The sequence below is a fragment of the Podarcis gaigeae genome (genome assembly GCF_964106915.1).
Source record: "Podarcis gaigeae genome assembly, chromosome: 3".
NCBI classification, from domain to species: Eukaryota; Metazoa; Chordata; class Lepidosauria; order Squamata; family Lacertidae; genus Podarcis; species Podarcis gaigeae.
The window spans coordinates 9,219,260-9,244,286 of record NC_139680.1 but is presented as its reverse complement, the minus strand read 5'-3'; the positions used below and the strand labels follow the sequence as shown (position 1 = coordinate 9,244,286).

Below are 25,027 nucleotides of genomic sequence, written 5' to 3'. Positions count from 1 at the left end.
CAAGGAAATTTATCCATGTTCACAATGCTAACCCTCATGGGGCAGGCTGCAATTTGTACAACGGGAGCTGTCTATGGAAACCATTATTGTTCTGGGCTCCTTGGGGCAATGTGAAGGAGCAGATAGAATGGTTGGCCTTTTCACCAGGGAGTAACTGGGCTCAGCCATGGCATTTGCTCTTCCAAAATTGTTCTGAAAACGAAATGAGGGCTACCTCTCTGAACTCCTTGGAGGAAGCATGGGAGAAAGACGACCAATGAACTGAAAAGTCAACATACCCTAGGCAAACCACTGGCTGGCTTTGACCTGGTGTGGCACTAGCAATTTAAACGGGGTGTTGGCTGGTCAACTAGGGGTGTGAAGCCTGCAACCCTACAAATGTTGCTGGACTGCACACTCCCATCTTCCACCATGACTACTGGGCAGTGCTGTTTGGGGATGGACAGAGTGGTTCCGACCTTTCAAAAGCGTCCTTTCAAATTCTTGGTGGGAAGGGGTTTCCCTAAATTAGAAGACTGGGTGTTACCAGAGTTCTGCATCATCTTCTCTATTCTCGTTTTCTGTAGAACACCTTACAGAATATGTTTCGTGCACAGGTGGATATTATGTCATTTCCTCGCTGTGTTTGGATTCTGTCAAGTGCTCTGATTCCCTTTCTTTGACCTTCATACCTTCAAAGACAGTAAACACGTAAATCCCACCCCACGAAGCTAATCCGATTTGCAGAGGCAGGACCTGCGAATTGCTCTACTTCTCCCCCTCCACGTATAGACAAAAGGGACGTATATAATGGATCATTGTTCAAGCCTTCCGTCTCATCTGAACTGCCTCTGCTGTTGCTCCAGGGCCAGGCCTTCGGTGGCCATAAAGCGAAGCGAAGCTGCTCTCCTCCAGCACTGTACGCTCTGATGCGAGGAAAGGGGAACAGCTTTCTGGATCACCCAAAAGTCCCAGCAGAAACTCTACGAAACGGCTCCCCTTTCGTAGCCCCTGCCCCCAGCACCGGAGGATTGACTTCTGAGCAAAAAGACAGCAGGAAGAACTTTCTGACAGTAAGAAACAGTGAAACAGACATATTCCCACGAGAGGCGGTGGACTCTCCTTCCTCTCGGAGGTTTTTAAACAGAGGTTGGGTGGTCCTTTGTCTTGTATGATTTATTTCAGATTCCCGCATTCGTGGGGGTCTGACTAAATGACCCTAAGGGTCCCTTCCAACTCTACAGTTCTAGGATTCCAGGATTGTGAGGCACGTTGAGAATTTGATTTTGCACGCTTAGGCTGCCTGCATCTGTTTAGAGCGCGCGACTTCCCCACAAAGACCCCGGGGAACTATAGTTCACCCCTCACAGAGTTCCAATTCCCAGCATCTTAACAAACCAGCGTTCCCAGGATTTTTTGGGGGGTGGGGTGGGAATCGCGCGCTTTAAATGGATGGTGTGTAGGCAGCCATAGACGCGCCTGAACCTATTGGCGGACTTAAGCGAGCTGTGCCAAACTTAACAGGGCTGCTATGTCGTTTGATCACTCAAAAGCAACAGCAATCATGTTTAACTCAAGAGTAAGGGTCATAGGATATCACGCGAATAACAAGTGCCTTTGTGGTTGCAGTCCAGGTACCGGGCAGAGGACGCGCGGGCCACGGCAGAGCGCGGCAGGGGCCGCGGCGACTCCAAAGGGAACCTGAACCGCGCTGCCTGCAGCGCAGCGCCCCGCTCCTGCGCTCGATCGATCCGCAGTTGCAGGGTCGTTTCAAATCTCGGCTTTAGCCCTAGGAAGTTCCCCTCTTTATGTTGAGCGGGCGGAGGGAGGGAGAGAAGGGGGGGAGTCCGTCGTCGTCTTCCATAAGCAGAGCTTTATCCTTTCCAACCCCCCTTTCGGAACAGAAGCATTTGGCACGCGCAACTCTGGAAACATTTCCACTCCCGAAGGAGCTGCCGAGCGCCGCGAAGAAATAGGTACATCTTTCTTCCAAGCGCGGGCCGGGCGGGCAAAGAAAAGTCTCGCGGCGGGCCGGAGCTCCGGCAGCTCCTCCTCCCGGCGAGCCTGACGGCTCGAATCCGGAAAGTTGTGGCAGAGGAGAAGCGAAGAGCGCGCTCAGTACCCCTCCGCGGCTGGGGCTGAGCTTATGTGTGCCTGCTTGTATGCGTGTGTGTGCGTGTGTAAGCTGGAGGGGGGCCGCCTGGAGGAGGGAAGTCCAAAAAGGGGGCGGCGTTCCCTTTAAAAGCCGCCTGCCCTGCCGCGCTTCCTTGCAGCACCAACAACCCGCCGCGCCAGCCTCGCCTAGGCTCTCCCGGTTCGCTCACAGGCCGCCTGGCGCTTGGCGAGCGCGCCTCCAGCCCCCGCGCCCGTGACCTCAGCCCGAGCCGAGCAGCCACAAAAAGCCCCGAGAGGGAGAGGCCGCCAAGAGAGAGAGAGAAAAAGAGAGGGCGGCGCAGGCAGCTCCGCTTGCAGGAGAAGCAGGAACAAGCAGCAAGAAGCGCTCGACGCCGGAGCCCAGGGCGCACGCAACGCGCGGAGAGAGGCAGGAGCCGGGTCGTGCGCTCTTGCCGCCGAGCCACCACCAGGAGCCGCCGGAACCGAGCAGCAGCAACAGGAGGAGGAGCAGCGGCTGGCCGGGCCACTAACTCTGCCTGCTCGCTCTTGCTGCTGCTTTTCTTTTGCAACCAGGAACGAAAGCGCACGACCCAGAGGAGCGGGGGGAAAGTGGCCCGTTTGGAGAGATCGGAGGCGGAATCCAACGCTTCGCGGCTGCTGATGCCAAGGGCATTTTCTTAAGGAGAAGGGAGCTGCTTTCTATTGACATCCGAGCAGGAGCGCCGAGGGGGCGCGCATTGCCGGCTCTCGGCCCGGGAAAGGGACGTTTCTTCGCTCCCGACCCTCCGCGGCTCCTTTCCCCGGCTGTTTCGGATCCTGAGCATGTTTCCCCGGCGGGCCGGGCCCTGGAGAAGGACGCCGGCGGTGCCTTTTCTTCCCCCGAGCTTGGCTCTGGGGCAGCGCCCTTGCAGCCGGGAGTGATGCGGCGCCCGGGAGAGGCCAGCGGGCCAGAGAGCAGCTGCAAATCCGCGACCGCCGCGTCGACGTCGTCTTCTTCCTCGTCTTCCTCCTCGCTTCGTCCAGGTTAGACCAGGAGCGAGACCATGCCCGGGAGGTTTCTTCCTCTGCGCCGAGAAGCGAGCTCGGGCTGCAGCGCTGGAGAGGAGCTCGACTAGAGAGCGAGGCTTCGGAGGCGCTTGGAACGTTTGCTTCCCCTTTTGCCTCGGCTGCGCTCACCGCAAACTTCCCAGGGAGGGAGGGAAATTGAGCACAGCTCCTCGCCGCTCGTGGACAGCTCTTCTCCCCGACCCCGGAGTAAGGAGGTGGGGAAAAAGACCACCACCACCACCCCAAAAAAAAAAAAAGAAAAAGAAAGGACGGAACGCACATCCCCCCCCCCGCTTGATCGGCCACGCTACTTCCATGTGGAGGGTGGCTCCATGGACGTGCCCGAGTGTGCTGCTGCTGCTTCTTAGGCGATCGGCGGGATCCTAAAAGGTAGCAGGAGGCGGGGGGCGCTGGGGAAGGAGGGCGCTCGCTCGCGGTTTCGAACTCGGCACATGGCCACACCTGCCGGGAAACTCCCCGCGGGGACTCCCTACAGATTCTTTCCTCCGCGTTCCCCAGACTGTTGATCATCCATACCTCCCTCCCCACAACAAAAACAGTCGCGAGTCTTCCTAGGAAGTATGAATTAAAGCTAATGATAAACGAGACATTTCTGGTGGCAGATCTCGCTCTTGGCATGTACCCTGCTCACTTGTTGAGAGAATGCGGGAGGTGTGTGTCCGGTAAAGTCCCCTTCTGCTTTCCCCCTGCTCTTTCTCCCCCGTGACCAGACCCCCCCCCCCCAGCTGCCCTCTTCCCCAGAACACTTTGCTGCGCAAGTTAACTGCTTGTAGCGCCCATCCTAAGCGCCTTGCAGTATCCCGGGCCACAGGTGGCGGGCGGGGAGAATACTGGGCAGGTTATTACGCGGCAGCATCCCTCTGCTTTATATTGCAAGATGTCCTGTCTGGGAAACACTTCCAGCAGGCCTCCGAAGTTGCTGCCTGTGTTGCTCTGCTGGCCCGGTCACTCGTTGAAACTGCTTTATTCGGGGTGTATCGCTTCGCTCCGCAAACTGCAGGCTCTCCGCACCCACCGCTGTTTCGGGAGCTTCTGAAACCCGAGTCCCTTTCTAGCCCATTATTGTAACGCGCCCCCCGCGCCCCTCCATTCGCAAATCCCATTGATTTTGGTAGAAACATCTCCGCGCATAAACCGTGGGTGAGGAACTGGCTCCAGATGTGGCTGAACTACAGCTCCCATCATGCCTGACCATCACCCATGCTGGCTGGGGTTGATGGGAGGTGGAGTCCAACGAAGTCTGCAGGGCCACAAGTTCATCACGGCTGGCCTCTTAACAGTTAGAGAGGATCGTTTACCGTAGCCGAATGAATCCGAGGCACGGGAAAGGGGTGCTGGAGAGTGGAGATTTAGCTCGGTTTTAGTGTAGCAGGCTTTTGAAAGGATGAAATTCCAACAAACCTAAATGCACGTCCAAGCACTTTACTAAAGGAGCGCACGCGCCCCTGATCTAAAGCAGCAGAAAGGCGCTCTCTCCATGTAAATGAGATCCTTGAATGAAACGGCTCACATGGATAAAGTTCTAGCTACCAACCTTTGCAGTCTTTTGCTTGTGGCTGCCGATGCCCCGCTCATTATGCTGGATCCCCAAACTATTAAAAAGCGGAGCGAAGGGGGCGGGGAAGAGATGAAATAAGGTTTCCATTAGCTATGTGTAGGTTACAGGATGTAAAGGAAGGGAGTGAGGGGGAGAAAGCGGGGAGTCAGGCAGTTTCAGGTCACAATCCAGCACACTGTCAGGTGCACATGCCTCATTCTGTGCTGACTTGTTGCCTTGGTGCATCCTCGAATTGTTTCCAGTGGTTTTGTCCAGCCCTTGGGGAATCGATGGGCTATAAAACTTAAAGCCCACTCTCCTTGCAGACCTAGGAGGCTGGAAGCTCCTCTTGATAAATGTTTCACTGCAGTCAAAAAGGCACGTGTCCTTCCCCTTCCCCGTGTAATTCTCCTTTCTAAAAAGCCACTCCGTGGTCATTTGTTCTTTCTTTACCATATTCACCTCCTGTCTCCTCATTCCACACCTTCTGCTACATGCATGCCCCGGGGTTTTGTCCTCCCACCAATTCAGCAGAGCCTCCTTACAGCAGGCTAGGAAGCTGCTCATAGATCACAGTCCCATAATGCTGGCTCTCCAGCCTCCCCCCAAAACCCCACCAGGCCACACCCTGCGATCCTTCCTTCCTTCCTTCCTTCCTTCCTTCCTTCCTTCCTTCCTTCCTTCAGCTATGTCCCAGCATGCAGCTATGCTTGGGGGCTCTTCACACAATACTAATTATAACAGTTCTGTCTCTATTTATTCTCTGGAGTGAACAGTTGCACTCAAATAGCCCAAGAGCCACGGTGTGGGCTTGTGAATATAATTATGGAAATTCATGTGATTGTGGAGGTATCCCCCACGCCATATCATGGAGGAATGTGTCAATATCTTGCTGCAGGGTTTTATCCCACCCTTCCTTCAAGGGGTTGTGGGTGGCGTTTTTAAGCGAGCCACCCAAATCTGCAGGGTCTTTCACGTGCTTGCTCCCTTCTGAAATTTCCATTTCACACAGTCCTTTCTTTTGCCAGCAATCGCAAAGTTGTCCATGGTGGGGAGCAGGTTGTGTGTTAGCAATATTGTTTTGTGTGACTTGCCTAGAGGAATGATAGCAGCTTCTATGGGTTGTATTCAACTAATGTTTACTCTGTTGAAATTAATGAACCCAGGTTACTTATGGCCATTGATTTCAGTGGGTCTACGCTGAGTAACAATTGAGTATAACCTGTTTTTTCCTGGATTAAAAGGATCCATTTGTGGGCTTTGCTTGGGCCTTTCAGCCGCAGGATTGTGAATTGCCTTCGCTTTCAGCTACTTATTCCCCATTGTCCATAATACCAGTTCCAACCAATGTTAGTCCACGTGGGCAGCTTCCATAATGTGCTGGCAGATTGCTACCCACCCCAGCAACTGTGGACATATGAGAGAGAGAGGAAAAACAATATCCTGCCACAGTTCATGTCAGTACCAAAGTTCCCACTGGGGTCAGGACTGTCTCTCATAAACTTCACTTTCAGGGAGATGGAGAAGGTCTTACCTACAAGGACCATGGGAGCTGGGAAGGGTTATTTATAGATCAATGATAAAACTACTGTTTTGCATTCAGAAAGACCCTAGTTGGATCCCTGGCATTTCCAGGCTGGTCTGGGCATATCCCGTCTGAAATTATACAAAACTACTGGCAGATAAAGGGACGCGGGTGGTGCTGTGGGTTAAACCACAGAGCCTAGGACTTGCCGATCAGAAGGTCGGCGGTTCGAATCCCCACAACGGGGTGAGCTCCCGTTGCTCGGTCCCTGCTCCTGCCAACCTAGCAGTTCAAAAGCACATCAAAGTGCAAATAGATAAATAGGTACCGCTCCGGCGGGAAGGTAAACGGCATTTCCATGCACTGCTCTGACTTAGTCATGCTGGCCACAGGACCCGGAGGCTGTACGCCGGCTCCCTCGGCCAATAAAGCGAGATGAGTGCCGCAACCCCAGAGTCGGCCCCGACTGGACCTAATGGTCAGGGGTTCCTTTACCTTTACTGGCAGATAAGACTGAGCTAGATGGCACCAATGGAATGGCTTTGTAGAAGGTGGTTTCCTATGTTTCATGGAGTGAAAGCAGCCGTGAAGCTTAGAAGGACCTTACACTTTGCTCATGCTGGTTTTGCCCTACAGCGTTTCCTCGCCTGCCCACTCAACCTCTTCCATTCTCCCCAGGTTGATGACCATGGTTGCCAGGACCTGCTCTCTACTAGCACTGCTGCTTTATCACATACTGCTGGGTGGTTCGGCCAGCCTCATCCCGGAGGTGGCCGACAGGAGAAGGTTCAGCGGAGACTTGGGCCGCGTCACTCCCCTGCAACTCTCCGAAGGGATCCTGCGCGAATTTGAACTGCGCCTGCTCAATATGTTTGGGCTCACGCGGCGGCCCACCCCAAGCAAGGACATCATCATTCCTCCCTATATGTTGGAGCTCTACCATCTGCACACCAGCCAGAAACCAACAACCATGGACTATAACCTGGAGAGAGCTGCCAGCAGAGCCAATACTGTCAGGAGCTTTCACCATGAAGGTAAGGAGGGATGCTCTTAGCTCCTGCTCCCACTGCCCAAGCCCTAACAAAAATAGGCTTGGAGATTCCACCCCCCTGCCCCCTGCAAATTGGAATGCTTCATTTGCCAAGATGTTTGGTGGTTGGATATGTGGGAAGGCCCAATGCAGCAATAGCCTCGATTTCTTGTGCTTCTTACACTTCACCCATTAGATCTATGCGATGTATCTCTTGCTATTTAAGCCGTTGTGAATTCCTCATTATGCAATTTGAAACTCCATCTGGTTTGGTTGCTGCTACACTGGTATGCTCTAACGAGACAAAGCATATCGCTCAAATTTGGTTAGCTGAAAAGTGCAGTGCGGCTTTTCCTTCTGAGCATCTATGCTAGGAAGGAAAAGATTACTGCACTGTGTGAATACAGCTGAAGTGTGAGTCTCTCCTTGTGGTGTTTCTGCTCAAACTCCTCTCACCTTCCTCTTAGTTCAGTGCAGGCCTGTCTCAACCACTGAAAAATGAATCAGGGTTCTGAAACTAATCTTGCCCATGTTGACTTGGAAATAGGTAGCCTTCTTTCACAGTCAAAGCTCACACCTGGAAACACCAGGAGGAATTCAACATCTCACTCCTCTGATCAGTGCAAGCATTTTGCAATGATCTCCCTCTTTCTCCTTCTGTGTGCTATGTGACTGGACTCATCTGTTTAATTCTGGCCACTATTTTGAATGATTGTGGTGGGTGGGAAGCTTTCAAAACATGAAATCATGTTTGCAGTAATGTAGATGTGTATGTGAAGACAGTACCATGCCCATTTCAGTACATGCACATTAGCCTTTGGATCCCCAAAAGACCAGAAATGGTTACCTCTGCATGGCTGCCAAGCCTCCTGGGCTGGATCCAAGCGCAAGCCATTGTTAGAGCAGACCCGCTGGAATCGCTGAGACTTCACTTAGTCATCCCATTGATTTCCATGGGTCATCTCCGGAATTACAACCAACCCAAAGATTGCAGTTTCAGCCTGTGTTTTCTAAAAAAAAATGCTATTTGAAGAACACTGACACGTTGCGTATCCCCTCCCCTGCATGATGATGAACATCACTGAAACACATGGCCTTGCATTTTGAGACATTTTTAAAAGCACAGTCCATAGTTCTAAGACAGGGGTCAGCAAACTTTTTCAGTCCATTGTCCCTCAGACCTTGTGGGGGGCCGTATATTTTTTTGGGGGGAATGAATGAATTCCCACAAATAACCCAGAGATGCATTTTAAATAAAAGGACACAATCTACTCAAGTAAAAACATGCTGATTCCCGGACCATCCGTGGGCTGGAGTTAGAAGGCGATTGGGCCGGATCCAGCCCCTGGGCCTTAATTTGCCTAAGATGTATAAAAGTTTTTGTTTTTTTAAAAAAGATTATTTAATTTTCTAAATATATTTCTGAAGATTGAGCCTGTCACTGCCTTTGTGTTGGCGGCAGAATCTCCCTTCCCACCCTCCTAAAGAACCAGTATCCCGCATATGCTTATGCTAATAATGTGGGTGGCCAATTTGCCCAGAGGAGTGTAGAGACCAGTTTTTCCTTGAGGTGATGAACGTCCAGATGGTAGGAAACAACCTGGAGCAAAAATGAGGAGGAGTACAAGGAATGTCGCATTTCCCCCTTTAAATAGCTAGCAATTTTAGTTGCTGGCTATGTTTGTGTCATTAAACGTTAAGAATGGCAAACTACGTTTCTAACTCTGCTGAACTCTTTGTTCTGTGCCATATTCATTTATCAGTTTTTAAAAATTGATTTACATTGATTCAGTGCAAGAGAAGTAGGTGGTTTTTTTTTAATTGTACAGATTCTGTCCAGATTATGAGTTCCTACCAATAAATTTAAATGTTGCAGGCTAAATAGGGGGAAAAAAGTCTGTCTAATTTACAGTTGGCAATCAGGGTAACTTGGAAGGATTTCTAATCCCCATCTAATCCCCGTGAGAGATCAATTTAACAATCAATTGTATTGTCTCCACCATGACTTTGTCTTCTGTTTAAATCTAGATTTAGTGGAGACCCAAGGTAAGCCCTTCAGAAAGCAAGGCTGATAAGTTTTGGAGCAGCTGCCCACTGGATTTCATGGGCACCTGGGGCTTTAGGTCAGTCAGATTAAAAGCCACAAGCAAATATGTACTTAACCAGACAGAACAATTGGGAGTAAATGCAACACAATCTTCAGATGCTCTGTTGCCACTTATTCCCGTATTTTTGAACTAGGCCAGTTTGCTACATGAAAGGCAACTTGCTTGAACTTTTATGCAAAGTGCTTATATCCGAGTTCCTTAAACTTGAATGAACTTGTCTGTAGCACTACTGGGCAAAGCTTTACATTGTATTTGCAAAGGGTTTTTTTTGTTTTGTTTTGTTTTTGCTGCTGCCGCCATCTCTGTTCAAGGCAAATCCAAAAGTTTCGCCATGATTGTGGCAATCTTCTTTCTTCTCCCCTCCATTTATGACCCTAAGCACATTTTTGTGTGTGTGTGATTAGCAAAGTCACATTGAATTAGTTAGACTTACAGGTTCCTTTCTGTGTTTCTGCATCCCAGCCACAGATACTTGGATGCAACGTGTGCAAACAATAAGCATTCAGAAGATGTGAATCTAGTGTCTTCTGCAGAAAGGCTATAAACTTGCAGTAGTCAACCTTTTCACGGGCGGCATTGATGGATTGTAGAACTGGGGGGGGGGGGAGAGAGACGGAAGCAACTGCTTAGGTTACATATAGTATAGAGCTGGGCTGGCAAGGAAAGATACATAAATATGTATTTTAATTAAGTTTCTCCACAAGGGGTGTGGCCTGCGTAGTGATTATTCTAACTAATAGCAAGTCTTAATGAGGAAAGAGATTAATGGTGTAACTTAAACTTGCACTGTGGCTTATGCTTCTTTGTGTGTGTGAATATAAAACTAATGAATGGGAGAACTTCCAGTAAACATTTCAATTGTGCCAAAATGCATCTTAACGCAGAACTATATACATAGATGAGTGGGCAGAGGGAGGGAAGGCTAGCAAGTGTTTGGGTCAGCTTCCTCACTGCAACTCTGCAACAATTCTTAGTCCAACAAAATAAACCCTAGACCCATTTGCTTGGGAGTAAGTCCCACTGAAGTTGAGAAGCAATGACTTGGCCATTTTGGTCCAGTGATCTATATAGCTCAAGAGAGAATTTGAACCCAGGTCTAAGCCTTTACCTAAGTCTGTTATTTATTGCGGGAAGCATGTTCTTCCAAGCTGATTCAAAGGCCTGTTCTCTCCCCCCCCCAAAAAAAAAGTACAATAAAAGCAAACACATAAAAGCAGCTTATCTAGAGAGAGCTGCCTTAAAAACAGCAGCAGAGATAACAGGTTAGTTTTTAAAGGCCTTGGGAAATAGAAAGGATGTTAGGGAATATAACCATTATGGTAGGTCTTTTGGGGAGGTTTTATATTGTAAACCACCCAGTCATCCTCCGATGAAGGGCAGTATAGAAATTTAATTAATTAATAATAGTGATAATCATCACCAGCTTATGCCCCGAGGCGTCTCCCTGGCATGTCAGCTACTGAAAGGCCCTTTCACAGGTGCGCTTGAGAGGAAAGGGAGTGCCTAGACAATAGTGGGGTTTAAATACGAGAAATAGTGTGGAGGAACTGGTTCAATGCTAATTTGCTGGCGGTTGAGGGCTGCAAGATCTGGAGGGCTGCAGGTTCCACACCTCCTGTGACCAGGATACAGATGTGCTTACAGAGAACCCACAGGAAAACCTGTTTTTCCCTCTGACTGTTTTGCTGTAGCTTGCTACAGAAAAAACCACACACACTTAACTTTTCTCCGAAAGCTCTAAAAACCTGACGCGATCATTTACTTTTTCTCGCAGTTCAAGTGCTACAAATTATTTGAGCAAATCGTTAGGTTGTGTCTTTATTTCCTTTAATAAACCCACAGGCCCTTGTTGCAAGTGCACTGTTTGCAGCTTGCAATATCCCCCCCCCCCCCGCTCCCCGTCACATCCAGACTCATAAACCAGCCCAGTTAAAATAAGAGGCCTCTCCCTCCGTCAGTTGAGCATGAGAGTCTTAATCTCATGGTTGTGAGTTCAAGTCCCACTTTGGACAAAGTTTCCTGCACTGCAGGGCGTTGGACTAGATGGCCTTCATGGCCTCTTGCAACTCTACAATTCTAAGATTTTGCCTCTCTGGGTAGGGAATTCCACAACCATGGAGCCACTGTGTTGGTCCCTGTCAGCCTAACCTTTGCCACTGACCTTTAATCTCTGGCTTACCTCTCTGGGCAATGGCAAAACCTCTGCCTTTGCACCTTTGTAACCATGCAAAACATGGGTTCGTTGGGGTTTTTTGGGGTTGGGGTTTGTTTAGCTCTGCCTTTGTTTTGCACATGTCAGTTCAAAGCCACTTAAGAGAAGTGTCCAATTAAAGCACCAATGATGTAGATAGGGCAGGAATTAAAAACAAATCGAATGTGAGGTAAACACAGCTTGGCTGTGGCTTGTTATTCTCGCGAACCCTCCCTAGCCATTGGGTGAGCGGCTGTTTTTTTTTCCTGTTGCAAAACTTGGCGGGGGCAGGGCGGGAATGGGAAAGCAAGAGGCAAGGAGGGGCTTGGGTGGAAAGAGACGGAAAGATGGCAGCCCGTTGCTGGCTCTGAAAGGTAGTGAGGAGTTGCCAGATGTGGTAGGGTGAGGATAGAAGATGGCCCTAGGGGACAGGGCAGTGCAGGATAAAACATTGCAGCAGTTTTTCCTCTGAGTAAAAGGAAGCAGGGGGACTCCCATCAGGACAGGGCGAGGAAAAACAAGGGTGAAGTAGATCTTGAAGGAAGGGCACCAGGGGTTTGTGGTGGGTGGAAACCCCAGGAAAGAGTGTAGACTCAAAGGACTGGGAAATGGCTTCCGTTTTCCTCAGAAGATGTTCTTCTGGAGAGATGGAGAATTTGTGGCCCTTCTGATTGCTGGGACTACAACTCCCATCAGCCCTAAACATTGGAGCATCCTGGCTTTGGGTAGTTGGGAACAGGGGGCCAAAGTTCCCCACATCCCCTCATCTTGTTGTTCTGGCACTTTTTAGAGATGTTTACAGAGTTGTTGGGATGTGGGTGGTGCTGTGGGTTAGACCACAGAGCCTAGGACTTGCTGATCAGAAGGTTGGCGGCTCGAATCCCCGTGACAGGGTGAGCTCCCGTTGTTCTGTCCCTGCTCCTGCCAACCTAGCAGTTTGAAAGCACGTCAAAGTGCAAGTAGATAAATAGGTACCGCTCCGGCGGGAAGGTAAATGGCATTTCCATGCACTGCTCTGGTTTGCCAGAAGCAGCTTAGTCATGTTGGCCACATGACCTGGAAGTTGTACGCCGGCTCCCTCGGCCAATAAAGCGAGATGAGCGCCGCAACCCCAGAGTCGGCCACGACTAGACCCAATGGTCAGGGGTCCCTTACCTTTTTTACCGAGTTGCTGAGAGAGGAGAACAGTCCGACCCTAAGACATCTTGCTGTCAAATGCTACACACTTCACTTATAGCCAGCGCTTTGAAAGGAGTCTTACAATGCTGTTCACAAACCATTCCCTGCCATTTTGTAGCCTGCACCTATCTTGGTGCCACTTCACCAGGTGGCTTCACCTTAAAGCATGTCAGGGCCACCCCTGCAAGACTCCATGTGCTTAGGTATTCATGTGGCCTCACTGCAGATGGTGTAGAGTGCTCAGGACAACCACATTTAGAAGGAGCCAATTATAGTTAGCTTTCCGGCAAATGTTTGGGAGATACCCGTTGTCCACTATAGACTTGTGTCCTTTAAATGCAAGCTCTTGTTTAGGTGACCATAGAGGAAAGGGACTCTGAAGTCGGATGTTGGGGAATAATGGTTGTGTTTGCAAAGCTGCAGTGGGAACAGTTAGGCTGGAATCCAAAACTTGTTCCTTTGGAATTTAATATTGGTGACACTTCCAAGTAAATGGAACACCAACGGAGCAATGTCGCTGTTAAGATAGTTCACAATATGCTTAGACTTAGCCACAGTTGTTGCATTTATGTGTGGTGGTATTATCATTGCGTAGTTTACCGAGTGGGCTGGATACATTGTTTGTTCGTAACCCAATTTAGAGGCTATTTGAGAATATGGATATTGTATCACATACTGAGCCCTTGGAATAAAACAGGAGGTAGGGTAGGTCAAATCTTCCCATTGCTTTCTCTTAGATTTCTTTGAATTGCACATGAATCTATTTCTGAACCCAAAGTGCAAATGAAGATTCACTCCAACTCCCATCAGTCAGATCAAGGGTCTGCAACCCGCCGCATGTGGCTCTTTTACACCTTTGCCACGGCTCTGGGGCGGATACTAGTGAGGGGAAGAGCCGCATTGTGTGCCCTGGCACTCCCCACTGTGGCGGGCGCTGTACTGGCTGTGACGTCGCATGGGGGCGGTGCGTGCGTTAGTCACGCACTGTCCCGACGTCACCTTCCTGCCCGCCTGTTACATTGTAAGGGGCATGTACACTGATCACTGCATTGAAAGGGGGCATGTACGCTGGTCACTGTTTTGAAGGGGAGTGAAGAACACACACACACAAAAAGGTAACCTGTTAATTTAACGTTTATTTCTATGAGGAGGAGTAATTCTGAGGGGTCAAACAAAGAAATAATAAAAAAGTGACAAAAAAGTTATTTTTATAATGACGAGTTTTGCGGCTCCCAGTTTTTTTTTCTTCGGAAACGGGTCCAAGTGGCTCTTTTTGTCTTAAAGGTTGCAGACCCCTGAGTCAGATGGTGGAAATTGTAGACCAGCAATATCAATCTTGGGAGCAGCAGATTCCCTCACCCTTAGCCTCAATGGTTTAGTTAAATTTGGCAGCAATAGTACATCCTGTCAATACTGTACAGTGTTATTGGTCATAAGTAAATGTTAAATCATAGTACTACATTTCCCCAAAATTTTGTTTTCCAAAAAGCAAAGAGTGTTCCAATCTTCCACATGGGATGCTCATAATTTCCCCTGCCCAGTATGTCTTCATCCCCTCTCCTGAGCCTTCCTCCCACCCCTCCTCACGCCATCCATATTAAAAAGAACAAAAAGGAAGTGGTGTTTTGTGTCCCTGGCCACTTTAGACGATGACCAATATACTGCCTGTCTCCTGTTCAAATTTCAGCCACAAACTTAAGCAAATGTTCATTCCTCTGCTCCCACCTGTAATAACAAGTATTATGTAGGGGGTGAGCTTTCAACAGTTAAAATTAGTAGTAGATTTTATAGAAAAGAACAGGACAAGGCACAACGCAGCATAAGGGGTCTCTATAGTATAGTGTATTTTAAAATGGGGTTTTAGAGTTTTTAGGGGTTTTGAATGTTTTATGTAGTTTTGTAGTAGTTTATGTAGTTTTAATGTATTTTTATGTAGTTTTGTGGTAGTTTTATGTAGTTTTTCAATTCCATTGTTCTGCATGGGACAATGACAATAAAGATATCGTATATCATATGTATCGTATAACTCACAAAGGACCTTCAAGGTCGGCAGAGTCTGTAAGCCTGTTTGTCCCATATTTTGCAGTTAACTGTTCGTAATAGCAGTGCAGTGGACAGGCAGTATGGATGATGAACTTGCCAAACATGTGATGCAGCTGTAGACTGTTGCAGTTCAATAGATCTGTGCGACTTGGTTGCCCATTCCTGCAATGCTGCCCATGGACTCCCCCCCCCAAGCAAACAACTAGTCCTACCTGGTGCCCTGCAGATGTTTAAGACTACAACTCCCATCAGCCCCAACCAGCACGCCTGCGAGCTATAGGCCCAAACATCTGGAGGGCGCCCGAATGGTTTAACTACTAAACCCATCCAAGTTATTTTCATTTAGGGCCTCCTTGAGTAAAATGACTGGGTGTGCTTTGTGGAAAGGTCTATAATTACGAGACAGGGTTTTGGATAGTAAGTTTTGTAAATCATGAAACTTGTGGCACAATGCCTTTGGAATGGCTTTTGAGAGACTGACATGAAAACTGAAGGTAGGGGTTTGTTGTTGGCATGTGTTGTTTTTTTTAAGGAAAATCTTTAAGAAATGCAATCCCTTTCCTTGATCCTCAGTCAGTTTTTAATTACTCTCCCTGGGCCCCTGCTAACCACAGTGTTAAAAAATGTTCTTTAATACCCTTAAATTCCAAAGCAATGCCTCACATTTCTTCCCCCTTATTACGACCACCTGGAATTCGCAGCGCACTCCTATGAGATCCGAAATGTGTGGCAGCAAAAGAAGCATTTTAACATCATGTTTCGTGGGCTTGCCTAAACAAACAGAAAGACAAGAGCAACTAGAAAAAGGGAAAGGGGGGAAAGCATTTTGAATTTCTAACCTAACACACATATTGGCTTATGCTAATGTTATGGGAAATCTTCTGTATCTGTAGGGTACTTCAAATATTTCATGGCATTATCTGAATTACTGATTGTGTTTTTCTTCTTCTCTCTCTCTCCCCCCCGCAAAACCAGAAACACTAGAAGAACTTCCAGAAAGAAGTGGGAAAACATCTCGGCGCTTCTTTTTCAACTTAACTTCCATCCCTGAGGGGGAGTTCATCACTTCAGCTGAGCTTCAGGTTTTTCGGGAGCACATCCAAGACGCTTTTGAGAGCAATGGCAGCTCTTACCACCGTATTAATATTTATGAAATTGTAAAGCCCGAGAGAGAGGCCTCCCAGGACCCCATCACGAGACTTTTGGACACGCGCTTGGTGCAACGTAACGCCAGCAAGTGGGAAACGTTTGATGTGACACCGGCTATCATGCGGTGGATTGCACATGGACAACCCAACCATGGTTTTGTGGTAGAAGTGGCTCACTTGGACCCCAGGGAGAGCACTGCCTCCAAGAGGCACGTCCGGATCAGCAGGTCTTTGCATCAGGACGATGCCAGCTGGTCTCGGATCAGGCCGTTACTAGTGACCTTTGGGCACGACGGAAAGGGACACCCTCTCCACAAGAGAGAGAAGCGCCAGGCTAAGCGCAAACACAACAAGCGCAAGTCCAATTGCAAACGGCACGATTTGTACGTGGACTTCAACGACGTGGGGTGGAATGACTGGATAGTGGCCCCGCCGGGCTATAGTGCCTTCTACTGCCACGGAGACTGCCCCTTCCCCTTGGCAGACCACCTGAACTCCACCAACCATGCCATTGTTCAGACTCTTGTCAATTCCGTCAACCCCAAAATCCCCAAAGCTTGCTGCGTGCCGACAGAACTGAGTCCCATCTCCATGCTCTACCTGGATGAGAACGAGAAGGTGGTACTAAAGAATTACCAAGACATGGTTGTGGAGGGCTGTGGCTGCCGCTGACGTGGCGGCAGGGCGGAAAATGGACCAATGCAACAAAACAAAACTTGACACTTTAATATTTCCCAATGAAGACCTTATTTATGTTATGAAATGGAGAATTAAACGCATCTATTTTGAAAAAAAAAAAATCTATTTATGTCTACAGAAAAAAGCGAGGAAAAAAATATTTTAATCAGAGAATTATTCCTTCTAAAGATTTTTAAACGTATTAGTTGTACATTTTATATGGGTTTAAGCGCCCCCCCTTTCCCCCCTCAGCACATGAAGTATAAAGGTCAGATTGTTATTTTGTATTTATTTACTATTATAACCACTTTAGAAGAATAGCTAATTTGTATTTATATGTATAATCAAAAAAAGCAGAAGAAAAAAAATATAGGGTTTGTACATAATTTAAAACAAATGGTAGCTTTTTTTTTTTTGGTTTCTTTTCCTTTTTCCAGTGTGTATTTAAGTAAGTTGCGATGTGTACATGGAAGGGTTACTATGGCAAAGGTGCGTAATGCATTTTGCTTTCTGCAGTTCTACTGTTAAAGTCACGAGTGCAAGCCCAATGAAAAGTGGCTAATCCGCCCTGCTGACTCAAGATTATATTGTACAATTCTCAGGAATGCTGCAGGGTGGGCTGCCTAGTCCATGAGAAACTGGCATCTTCCCGGTGGGGAGCATTTGGATAAGAACCAGACGGTTGCCGAGCAAGTAGAAATAGAACTGCCGTTCCTCATGAAGGTGTGACACGACCACCAACTGGGCTTCTCTAGAAAACTCTCTTTCCCTACTTTAATTTTCGTTTTTTTTGGTCCTTCCACCTACAGAAAAGCAAAATGTTTATGCTGTTCCTCCCCTTTTAAGTAGTTCACCCATTGGAATCCTTGTCCTGGCCAAATATTAAATAATAAAATACCAGATTTCTTCAGTTTTTAAAAAGCTTTATTTCTGCTCGCCTTTCCGACGGCGCCTAAAGTATTCCTGCTACTACAGAGTAACGCTCGCTGGATGCCAGAAGTGTATTATTGCGCACACCTTGCAATCTATGTTAACAGAGCTCGGAGGGAAGCACAGGTTTGTGGGAAGCAGCAAAGTATGCAAATTCCACCCTTTTATTTTCCTAGGGACATCAAACACATGCAAAGGAATCCGAGGAATTGCTACCCGGCCAGGCCCTAAATATCTCCTCCCGCACCTATGTAAAAGCCTCCAGGGAAGTAGAAGTTCGCATGCAGTCAGATGTGCTGCCCATATGCAAGCATAAAGCTGGGCCAACTTGCACCCCCACGTAAGGGGAAGAGGGCTTCGTGGTTTCCCACGAGAGCTTGCAGAACAGGAAAACAATTGCCCTTGCATAGATTCCACAGAGCAGGTGGGACGTAGCCAACATGGCCCCTTCAAAACATGTTTTTGAACTTAAGCTCTCATCAGGCCCTGCCACAGTGGCCAATGAGGAGGGATGCACCTGAAATGGGCTACTTAGAAGCAACAGCGACAGGAGGAATGTGCGAGTCAAAAGATGTAAAGTTACACTGCAATCATACACACATCTCCTCGGAGGGCATTCCCACTGAGTTCAGGGGGAATTACTTTGGGAAAACCCAGCTGACTCAATTGCACTTGATCTGAGAAGCTTTGTGAAGGATTGCGCTGCTAGTCTGGCTTGCAATAAGGCCATTCATAACCATCCTGAAATTACATACTGTGGAATAATTTCACTTAAGTGGTTTGAGAACGGATCATTAGGTGTTCACGGGAGCATATGTTTATTTTAAATGAAAGCAATGTCCCTAGAGATGTTTCAGTTTGTCCTCCAAAGTCAAGCAGTCCTACTTAGACCTGCAAATGTTTTTTGCACAAACAAAGAGGTTTACACGGCTTTGTTTTGCAGTATTTCCCCCTTTTGAAAAATTTCGGCCCTGGAACTTTTTCAAGAGCTTTGGAGTAGAGGGTCAGGGAACCTCGTCTGCAATCTTTGACAAATATTCTAACCAGTGCTTTTTTCCCCCTCAAAAAAATGTTTAGGAGTACTCTCATTTTCCTACTCATATTGAAATACTGCCCCTCAATGAGGCCAGACTTAGATTCACAAAATGTTTAGGGGTATGCATACCCCTGCGCCCCCAGAAAAAAGCACTAATTCTAACTATGTTGCTAAACATGTCGTCATTGTTGTCTGAACGCCACTCTGGTGCTCTTGTCACAACAGGTTAGATGAACAGTGAGTATCACAATTCAAAAGCCTACCAGAAACAATTAGAAATAATCACAATATCGGTAGGTAATACAAAAAGCGAATCCATACAACATTGTATGAAACAAGACAAATAAGCTTTTCTAACCTAGTGGCTTAAATCTGATGGATGTCTTACCAAATAAGCAACATCTGCCACTTTAGGCTGCACAATCAGTAACAGCAACCCTTCAGAATGAAGACCACTAGAGAAGACATGTAATCATTTCATGATCTGTTCTTTGGCTTGGTAGGACAAGACTGTGACTGTAAGGTCACATCCAAACTATGTATTTAAAACATTCCCCCTGCCCCACAAAAAACAACGTAGACTCCCAGGAATTGCCATTTACTCTGCAAAGAGCTACACTTCTCAGCACCCTTAACATACTGCCATGCTCAAGATTATTTGCAGGATGCCATGCACTTTAAATGTATGGTGTGGGTGTGATCTGGGATATTGACTCCTTTGTAACAGCAGTTTTGGAATTACTGAATACTTTCTTAAACCAGTTTTGTTGAAAGCTTGTTAGCATCATAATCATCCAAAAGGGAGGCTTGGTGGACACTGAGAGAAGGGATGCTATAGAAGGTTAAGACTCGGAAGTACTGGAGAATATTCATGCAGTGTTGTGAAACCTTCATTCATGAATATTATTTGGTAAGCAAGAAGGTGCAGTGTTCATTTAATATGTAAATATAGCCTGCAAAAATTTGATCTGAGGTGACCTCGAAAGATCTGTCGTTTCATTTCTGGTAAAATGGCAAGGAAGATCTTATACATTTGTTTCTGGGCAATTTTCTTTCTTCCTGTCATTCATGTTTGGAATAGCGATTCATCCCGTCCCCCCTTGGTTCTCAGCAATAAACAGTACAGTGGTACCTCGGGTTAAGTACTTAATTCATTCTGGAGGTCCATTCTTAACCTGAAGCACCACTTTAGCTAATGGGGCCTCCTGCTGCTGCCACGCCGCCGGAGCACGATTTCTGTTCTCATCCTGAAGCAAAGTTCTTAACCCGAGGTACTATTTCTGGGTTAGCGGAGTCTGTATCCTGAAGCGTATGTAACCCGAGATACCACTGTACTCAGAAACTTTCACACATTTGTGGGTCATTTCCCACTTGTGGTGAAAGTTTCTTCTGCCTGGGTTGAATAGGTCTTCTGATTGCTGCTTCATGAATCCAGTTTGTACACCACTGCAAACTGTCAGAAATGTGTGCAATGGGATGTTAGGACGGATGTCTGGGCCTTGCTTGTGGGGAACTGTTCAGCCTGCCACTTCACTACCTCCAAATTCAATTTGCACATGCAGAAAAAGCCCATAACATGCTTTGCCGAATCAGTCCGCAGACTGTCTTCTGGATTTCTTTAGTGCTAAGGATACTAAGAACTAAGGGGGGAAATGGAAGTTCAGAATTTCAAATTTCAAAGGAGATGGAACTACAGGAGTTGGGGCTGTAGGTTTTCTGAGGGTTCTGTTAAGTCCAGTTGGACAGATGCACATGATTTTCATGGTGATTTTGATCCTATTTCAAGGAGTTTTGGGTGGGTACCATTGCTAAAAGAAAAGAGGCTCAATGCATCGCCCACAAATCAACTCTAACCATTGGAAATCAAACCAGCTGGCAACATTTCTGAACGACATACAAATTCCATAAAGGTTGTGAGCAGAGAGAAGATAATTGGATTTCAGTTTTTTAAAATTTAAAATATATCTTGCCCAGCATTCTAGTTCCATTATTATATCAAATAATGTTACAGTGCCAAAGCAAATGCATGGTCGGATTTTCACACCCCTCCCCATCAACCCATTCATTTGTTGTCCGTTTGATGTTGAACATGCATGAATCAGGACCCAGTAAAATACTGTATAAAAAGCAGACAGAACTAGTAACAATGCCAATTAGCAATTGATTCATTTGTTTATCGTGCCTATAGCTCACTCCATGAAGTTCAACTTAGGGCTGAGAGCCAACTGTCCTCATATTTCATTTTTTTTACAACAAACTTGAGTTCAGGATAAGGGAAAGCCAGCAGAATTATTCTGGGTGGAATTCAATGTCAAAGGCATGCCTACCTTGCAAGCAGCTGTGTCAGTGCCCCTCCCCCAATCACTTAGAAATTACCACATTTTAAACGACCCAGGTATTTGAAGTGTCCACAGTGACAACGAGGCAGGATGAAAAGAAATTGCACGCCTTTATGACGCAGTGCAAGAAGGACAGAAAGCTTCTCCCACATTTGATCTTGCCCCAACACTAGCTGCACACTGATGTCAGACACTCCATAGTCAGACAGGTGGTTTTTGCACCCCCAGTGGGGGCTAGTCTCACCAACCCCTAGGTACACCTCTGGCAGAGCCGTCTTTCCCATAGGGCTTAGTGGTGCTTTGCGCCAGGGCGCTGGCCTCTCAGGGGTGCCCCAGTGAGTGGGGGAGATGCATGGCTTTGAAGGCGGCCTCCCCTTTCTTTCCCTGCATGCTCGCCAGCTGCCCCCGTCAACCATATGGCTGGCGGGCATGCAGCTTCCTCCCCAAGTCTCTGCAGGGAATGCTCTCCCGCAGCGGCATGGGGGAGAGTTGCGCCTCCCCCCATGGCTGGCAGTGTGCAGCTCCACCCCCCCCATCCGTGGTAATTTGGGGGCTCTGGGCGGATATTTGCACCCCGGCACCACATCTGCTAAAGACGGCCCTGACCTCTGGTCACACTATTGCAACAGTTCTGTTAGAATAAGCACTTCCACTTTCCAGATGGGACCATCTCCTCTCTCCTCCCTCTCTGCACATTGTTCTGGGGGGGGGGGGGTTCTAACCTGCCCAGAACCCAGAACAGATTTTTTTTTTTAAGGCACATGGGAAATAGAGGGGGAAAGCCCCAGTCGTGTTAGCCAGACTTGTGCTGGCTCCGGCTAGCAAAACCGTTTAGTTGAATCCAGACTGAATTTTGACTTTTGCTCATCAGTTGCCTTCACTGAACCTGTTCCCATTTAACATGCACAATGGCCATACAAATGTAAGCCATGGCGGTAGGGCATCATTGCATAGAGTACATCTCTGTTGATACCAGATGCCGCTTCATTTGTCACGACGTGCCTAATCTTATCTAGGATCTCTTTCCACGATCCTTTCAGCACAAGACAAATGTGGCTTCAAATAATTCTGCGCTGACATCCTATCATGCCCTAAAGGTGGTTGTGTGCAAATAAATGTCACGTACAGAATTCAAACAAATGACCACAGGACGTAGCATCTTTAGCTGGCCAAACATATAGAATAAAAAATGTAGACATTACAGACTGGAGGGATTCCAGTGTGGAGGAACCTTATATATACAACATTGGCCTGGCTCTGGTGGAAACTGCCACTGTTGCCAGTGAACTAGTTTGTTTTAGTCAAGGCCTTCACGCCTGTGGGATGTATATATGCTATATACCAATTGGTATTTACAGTGGAACCTCGTGTCTCGCCAGAGTGGTGCATGCTCTAGTTATTTCCCGCTTGGACTACTGCAGTGCGCTCTACGTGGGGCTACCTTTGAAGGGGGCCCGGAAACTGCAATTAATCCAGAATGCGGCAGCTAGACTGGTGACTGGGAGTGGCCGCCGGGACCACATAACACCGGTCCTGAGAGATCTGCATTGGCTCCCAGTATGTTTCCAAGCACAATTCAAAGTGTTGGTGCTGACCTTTAAAGCCCTAAATTGCCTCGGTCCTGTATACCTGAAGGAGCATCTCCACCCCCATCATTCAGCCAGGACACTGAGGTCCAACGCCAAGGGCCTTCTGGCAGTTCCCTCATTGCAAGAAGTGAGGTTACAGGGAACCAGACAGAGGGCCTTCTTGGTAGTGGTGCCCACCCTGTGGAAGCTCTCCCTTCAGATGTGAAGGAAATAAGCAGCTATCCTATCTTTAAAAGACGTCTGAAGGCAGCCCTGTTTAGGGAAGTTTTTAATATTTAATGCTGTACTGTTTTAAACACTTGATTGGGAGCCGCCCAGAGTGGCTGGGGAAACTCAGCCAGATGGACGGGGTATGTATGTATGTATGTATGTATGTATGTATGTATGTATAAATAAATAAATAAATAAATAAAAATTTACCACCACCCTGTTCTGCCTCCCACTTTCATTGTGCACTTTTGCAAGATGAAGTCATTATTGCGGGAGCCTGGGTATGAAATAGAAAATATTAATCACGAATCTGGTGTTTCTTTATTTTGTTTAACTCTAAATTGTTAAGAGGTTGCTTAATTGATGTTTGCACAACTCAGCTTTAATCCTTCAGTTAGTCCCCTGTATGTTGATGTTCAATTTTCTTCCCTAATTTCCATTATGAAAATGTTTGTGCGCAGTTACTGTAGAGCCTTCCTGACAGCGTAGGTCTGCCTTAATGGTTTGTTTTTACTGCTTAAGAGTGTAAACTTTTCTGCAGCCAATGCGTGGAAAGTCTACTCTCATTCCTGCATTACACATTTTTCATTACTCATTTGCTGTTTTTCCTTTGTTGCCAATGAGCACCTTTACTTCGGCTTTGTGCAAACACTCCTGTGATTTAGAAAATAAGATCCCTCTCCTTCTGACCCTTTCCCTCTCACACTTTGCTTTCTACGATGCATCTTCTATAAATTATGTAAGGGGAAAGGAAAGCCACCAAATACAAGAAGTTAACTTGCTTTTTTCCCAGGTCCCCTTATCTGTTTCAGCAGCAATTTGCTGTAATCTTATTGCAGCAATAGAGAAACTTTTAATTCCCTGTTGCTGCTTTAAATAGTACTGCCATAACTTCCAGGAAGGAATAGATTTCTTTACTATCACTCCTACTAGTAATAAAACATTCTCTGCATTTCTGTACCATTTAGCAGTTGAATTGTACAGATGTCTACACAAAAGTAAACCCCATTGCCTTAAATGAGACACACTCCCAGCTAAGTGCGTATATGGGACAACAGCCTTACAGTGTTCAATGGGCTTAGCATATGTTATCCCAAACCAATTCCAATTTTCTTATTGCACTGCAATAGTATTTTACAATATAGGTTCCCTCTTGAAAGGTATGTCAGCACTATTCTCCCCATTTTGCAGATGCAGGGCTGAGGCTGGGAAGTGGTGACTTCCGTTAGGCCATACTAGGGAGTTCATGGCATACGCCAGGCATAGGTAAACTTGGCCCTCCAGATGTTTTTGGGACTACAACTCCCATAATCCCTAGCTAACAGGACCAGTGGTCAGGGATGATGGAGGATGTTAGCACTGCACTCCTCCGTTGCTGGATGCGTGATTGTTACACCACATGTCAGTGTTTACTTTCTAAGCTTGGAAAGTGCGAGAACAGATGTCAGTCTTATCTTTCTTCCGCTGTACTGTACTTTTGTACTTTCTTGCTCTCTCTCTCTCAGAGAAGAAGTGAGAGGACACCGTGATTGCTTTGTCCTGTATATATTGCTTAATAAATCACTTAGAATGCACACACCTACGCTCCATGATTGTTTCTGCTATACTCTGCTAAGTGAGCATACACATGTTGCTGGTGCGCACTGGGACTGATTTGTGAACGTCCTGGGCTGTGCTTCATCAGGAAGACACCCAGAGAGGTCTGTCTCATTGTGGGGGCTGTGTGTGCCCTCCAGGCATGTTCCGACAGGGAATTGTAGTCCTAAAACATCTGGAGGGCCGGGTTTGCCTATGCCTGGCATACGCTGTATTGGAACCAGTGACTTCTGGGTCTACAGCTGAACTTTTAGACACATTGATATGCCAGCCAACAGAAACCAGTGTTAGCAGAGGGTTCAGTATCTTCACGTACATTTCCGAGCACAATTCAAAATGTTGGTGCTGACCTTTAAAGCCCTAAATGGCCTCGGTCCAATATATCTGAAGGAGCGTCTCCACCCCCATTGTTCTACCCGGACACTGAGGTCCAGTGCAGAGGGCCTTCTGGCGGTTCCCTCACTGTGAGAAGCCAAGTTACAGGCAACCAGAGGGCCTTCTCGGTAGTGGCACCCGCCCTGGGGAACGCCCTCCCACCAGATGTCAAAGAGAAGAACAACTACCAGACTTTTAGAAGACATCTGAAGGCAGCCCTGTTCAGGGAGGCTTTTAATGTTTGATGCATTACTGTATTTTGTTGGAAACCGCCCAGAAGCCAAGCTAGATGGGTGGGGTATAAATAAATGATGATGATGATGATGGTGTGCAATCACCTGCACTTCTAGT

The 25,027-nt window shown here is 47.3% G+C and overlaps 1 protein-coding gene across 1 annotated transcript; it reads left to right on the top strand.

Moving 5' to 3' along the window:
- Positions 1 to 2,247: 2,247 nt before the first annotated feature.
- BMP2 (bone morphogenetic protein 2) lies at positions 2,248 to 17,522 on the top strand. The gene is made up of 3 exons (XM_083730668.1): positions 2,248 to 3,531; positions 6,903 to 7,258; positions 15,751 to 17,522. Exons 2-3 carry the CDS (start codon positions 6,907 to 6,909, stop codon positions 16,593 to 16,595), a joined length of 1,197 nt encoding a protein of 398 aa, XP_083586794.1. The 5' UTR covers positions 2,248 to 3,531; positions 6,903 to 6,906; the 3' UTR covers positions 16,596 to 17,522.
- The last annotated feature ends 7,505 nt before the right edge of the window (positions 17,523 to 25,027 follow it).

Coding starts and splice junctions, on each gene's coding strand:
- BMP2 (XM_083730668.1), top strand. CDS start 6,907: ATGACCATGGTTGCCAGGACCTGCTCTCTACTAGCACTGCTGCTTTAT. Junction 7,259..15,750: donor CAGGAGCTTTCACCATGAAG/GTAAGGAGGGAT, acceptor CCGCAAAACCAG/AAACACTAGAAGAACTTCCA.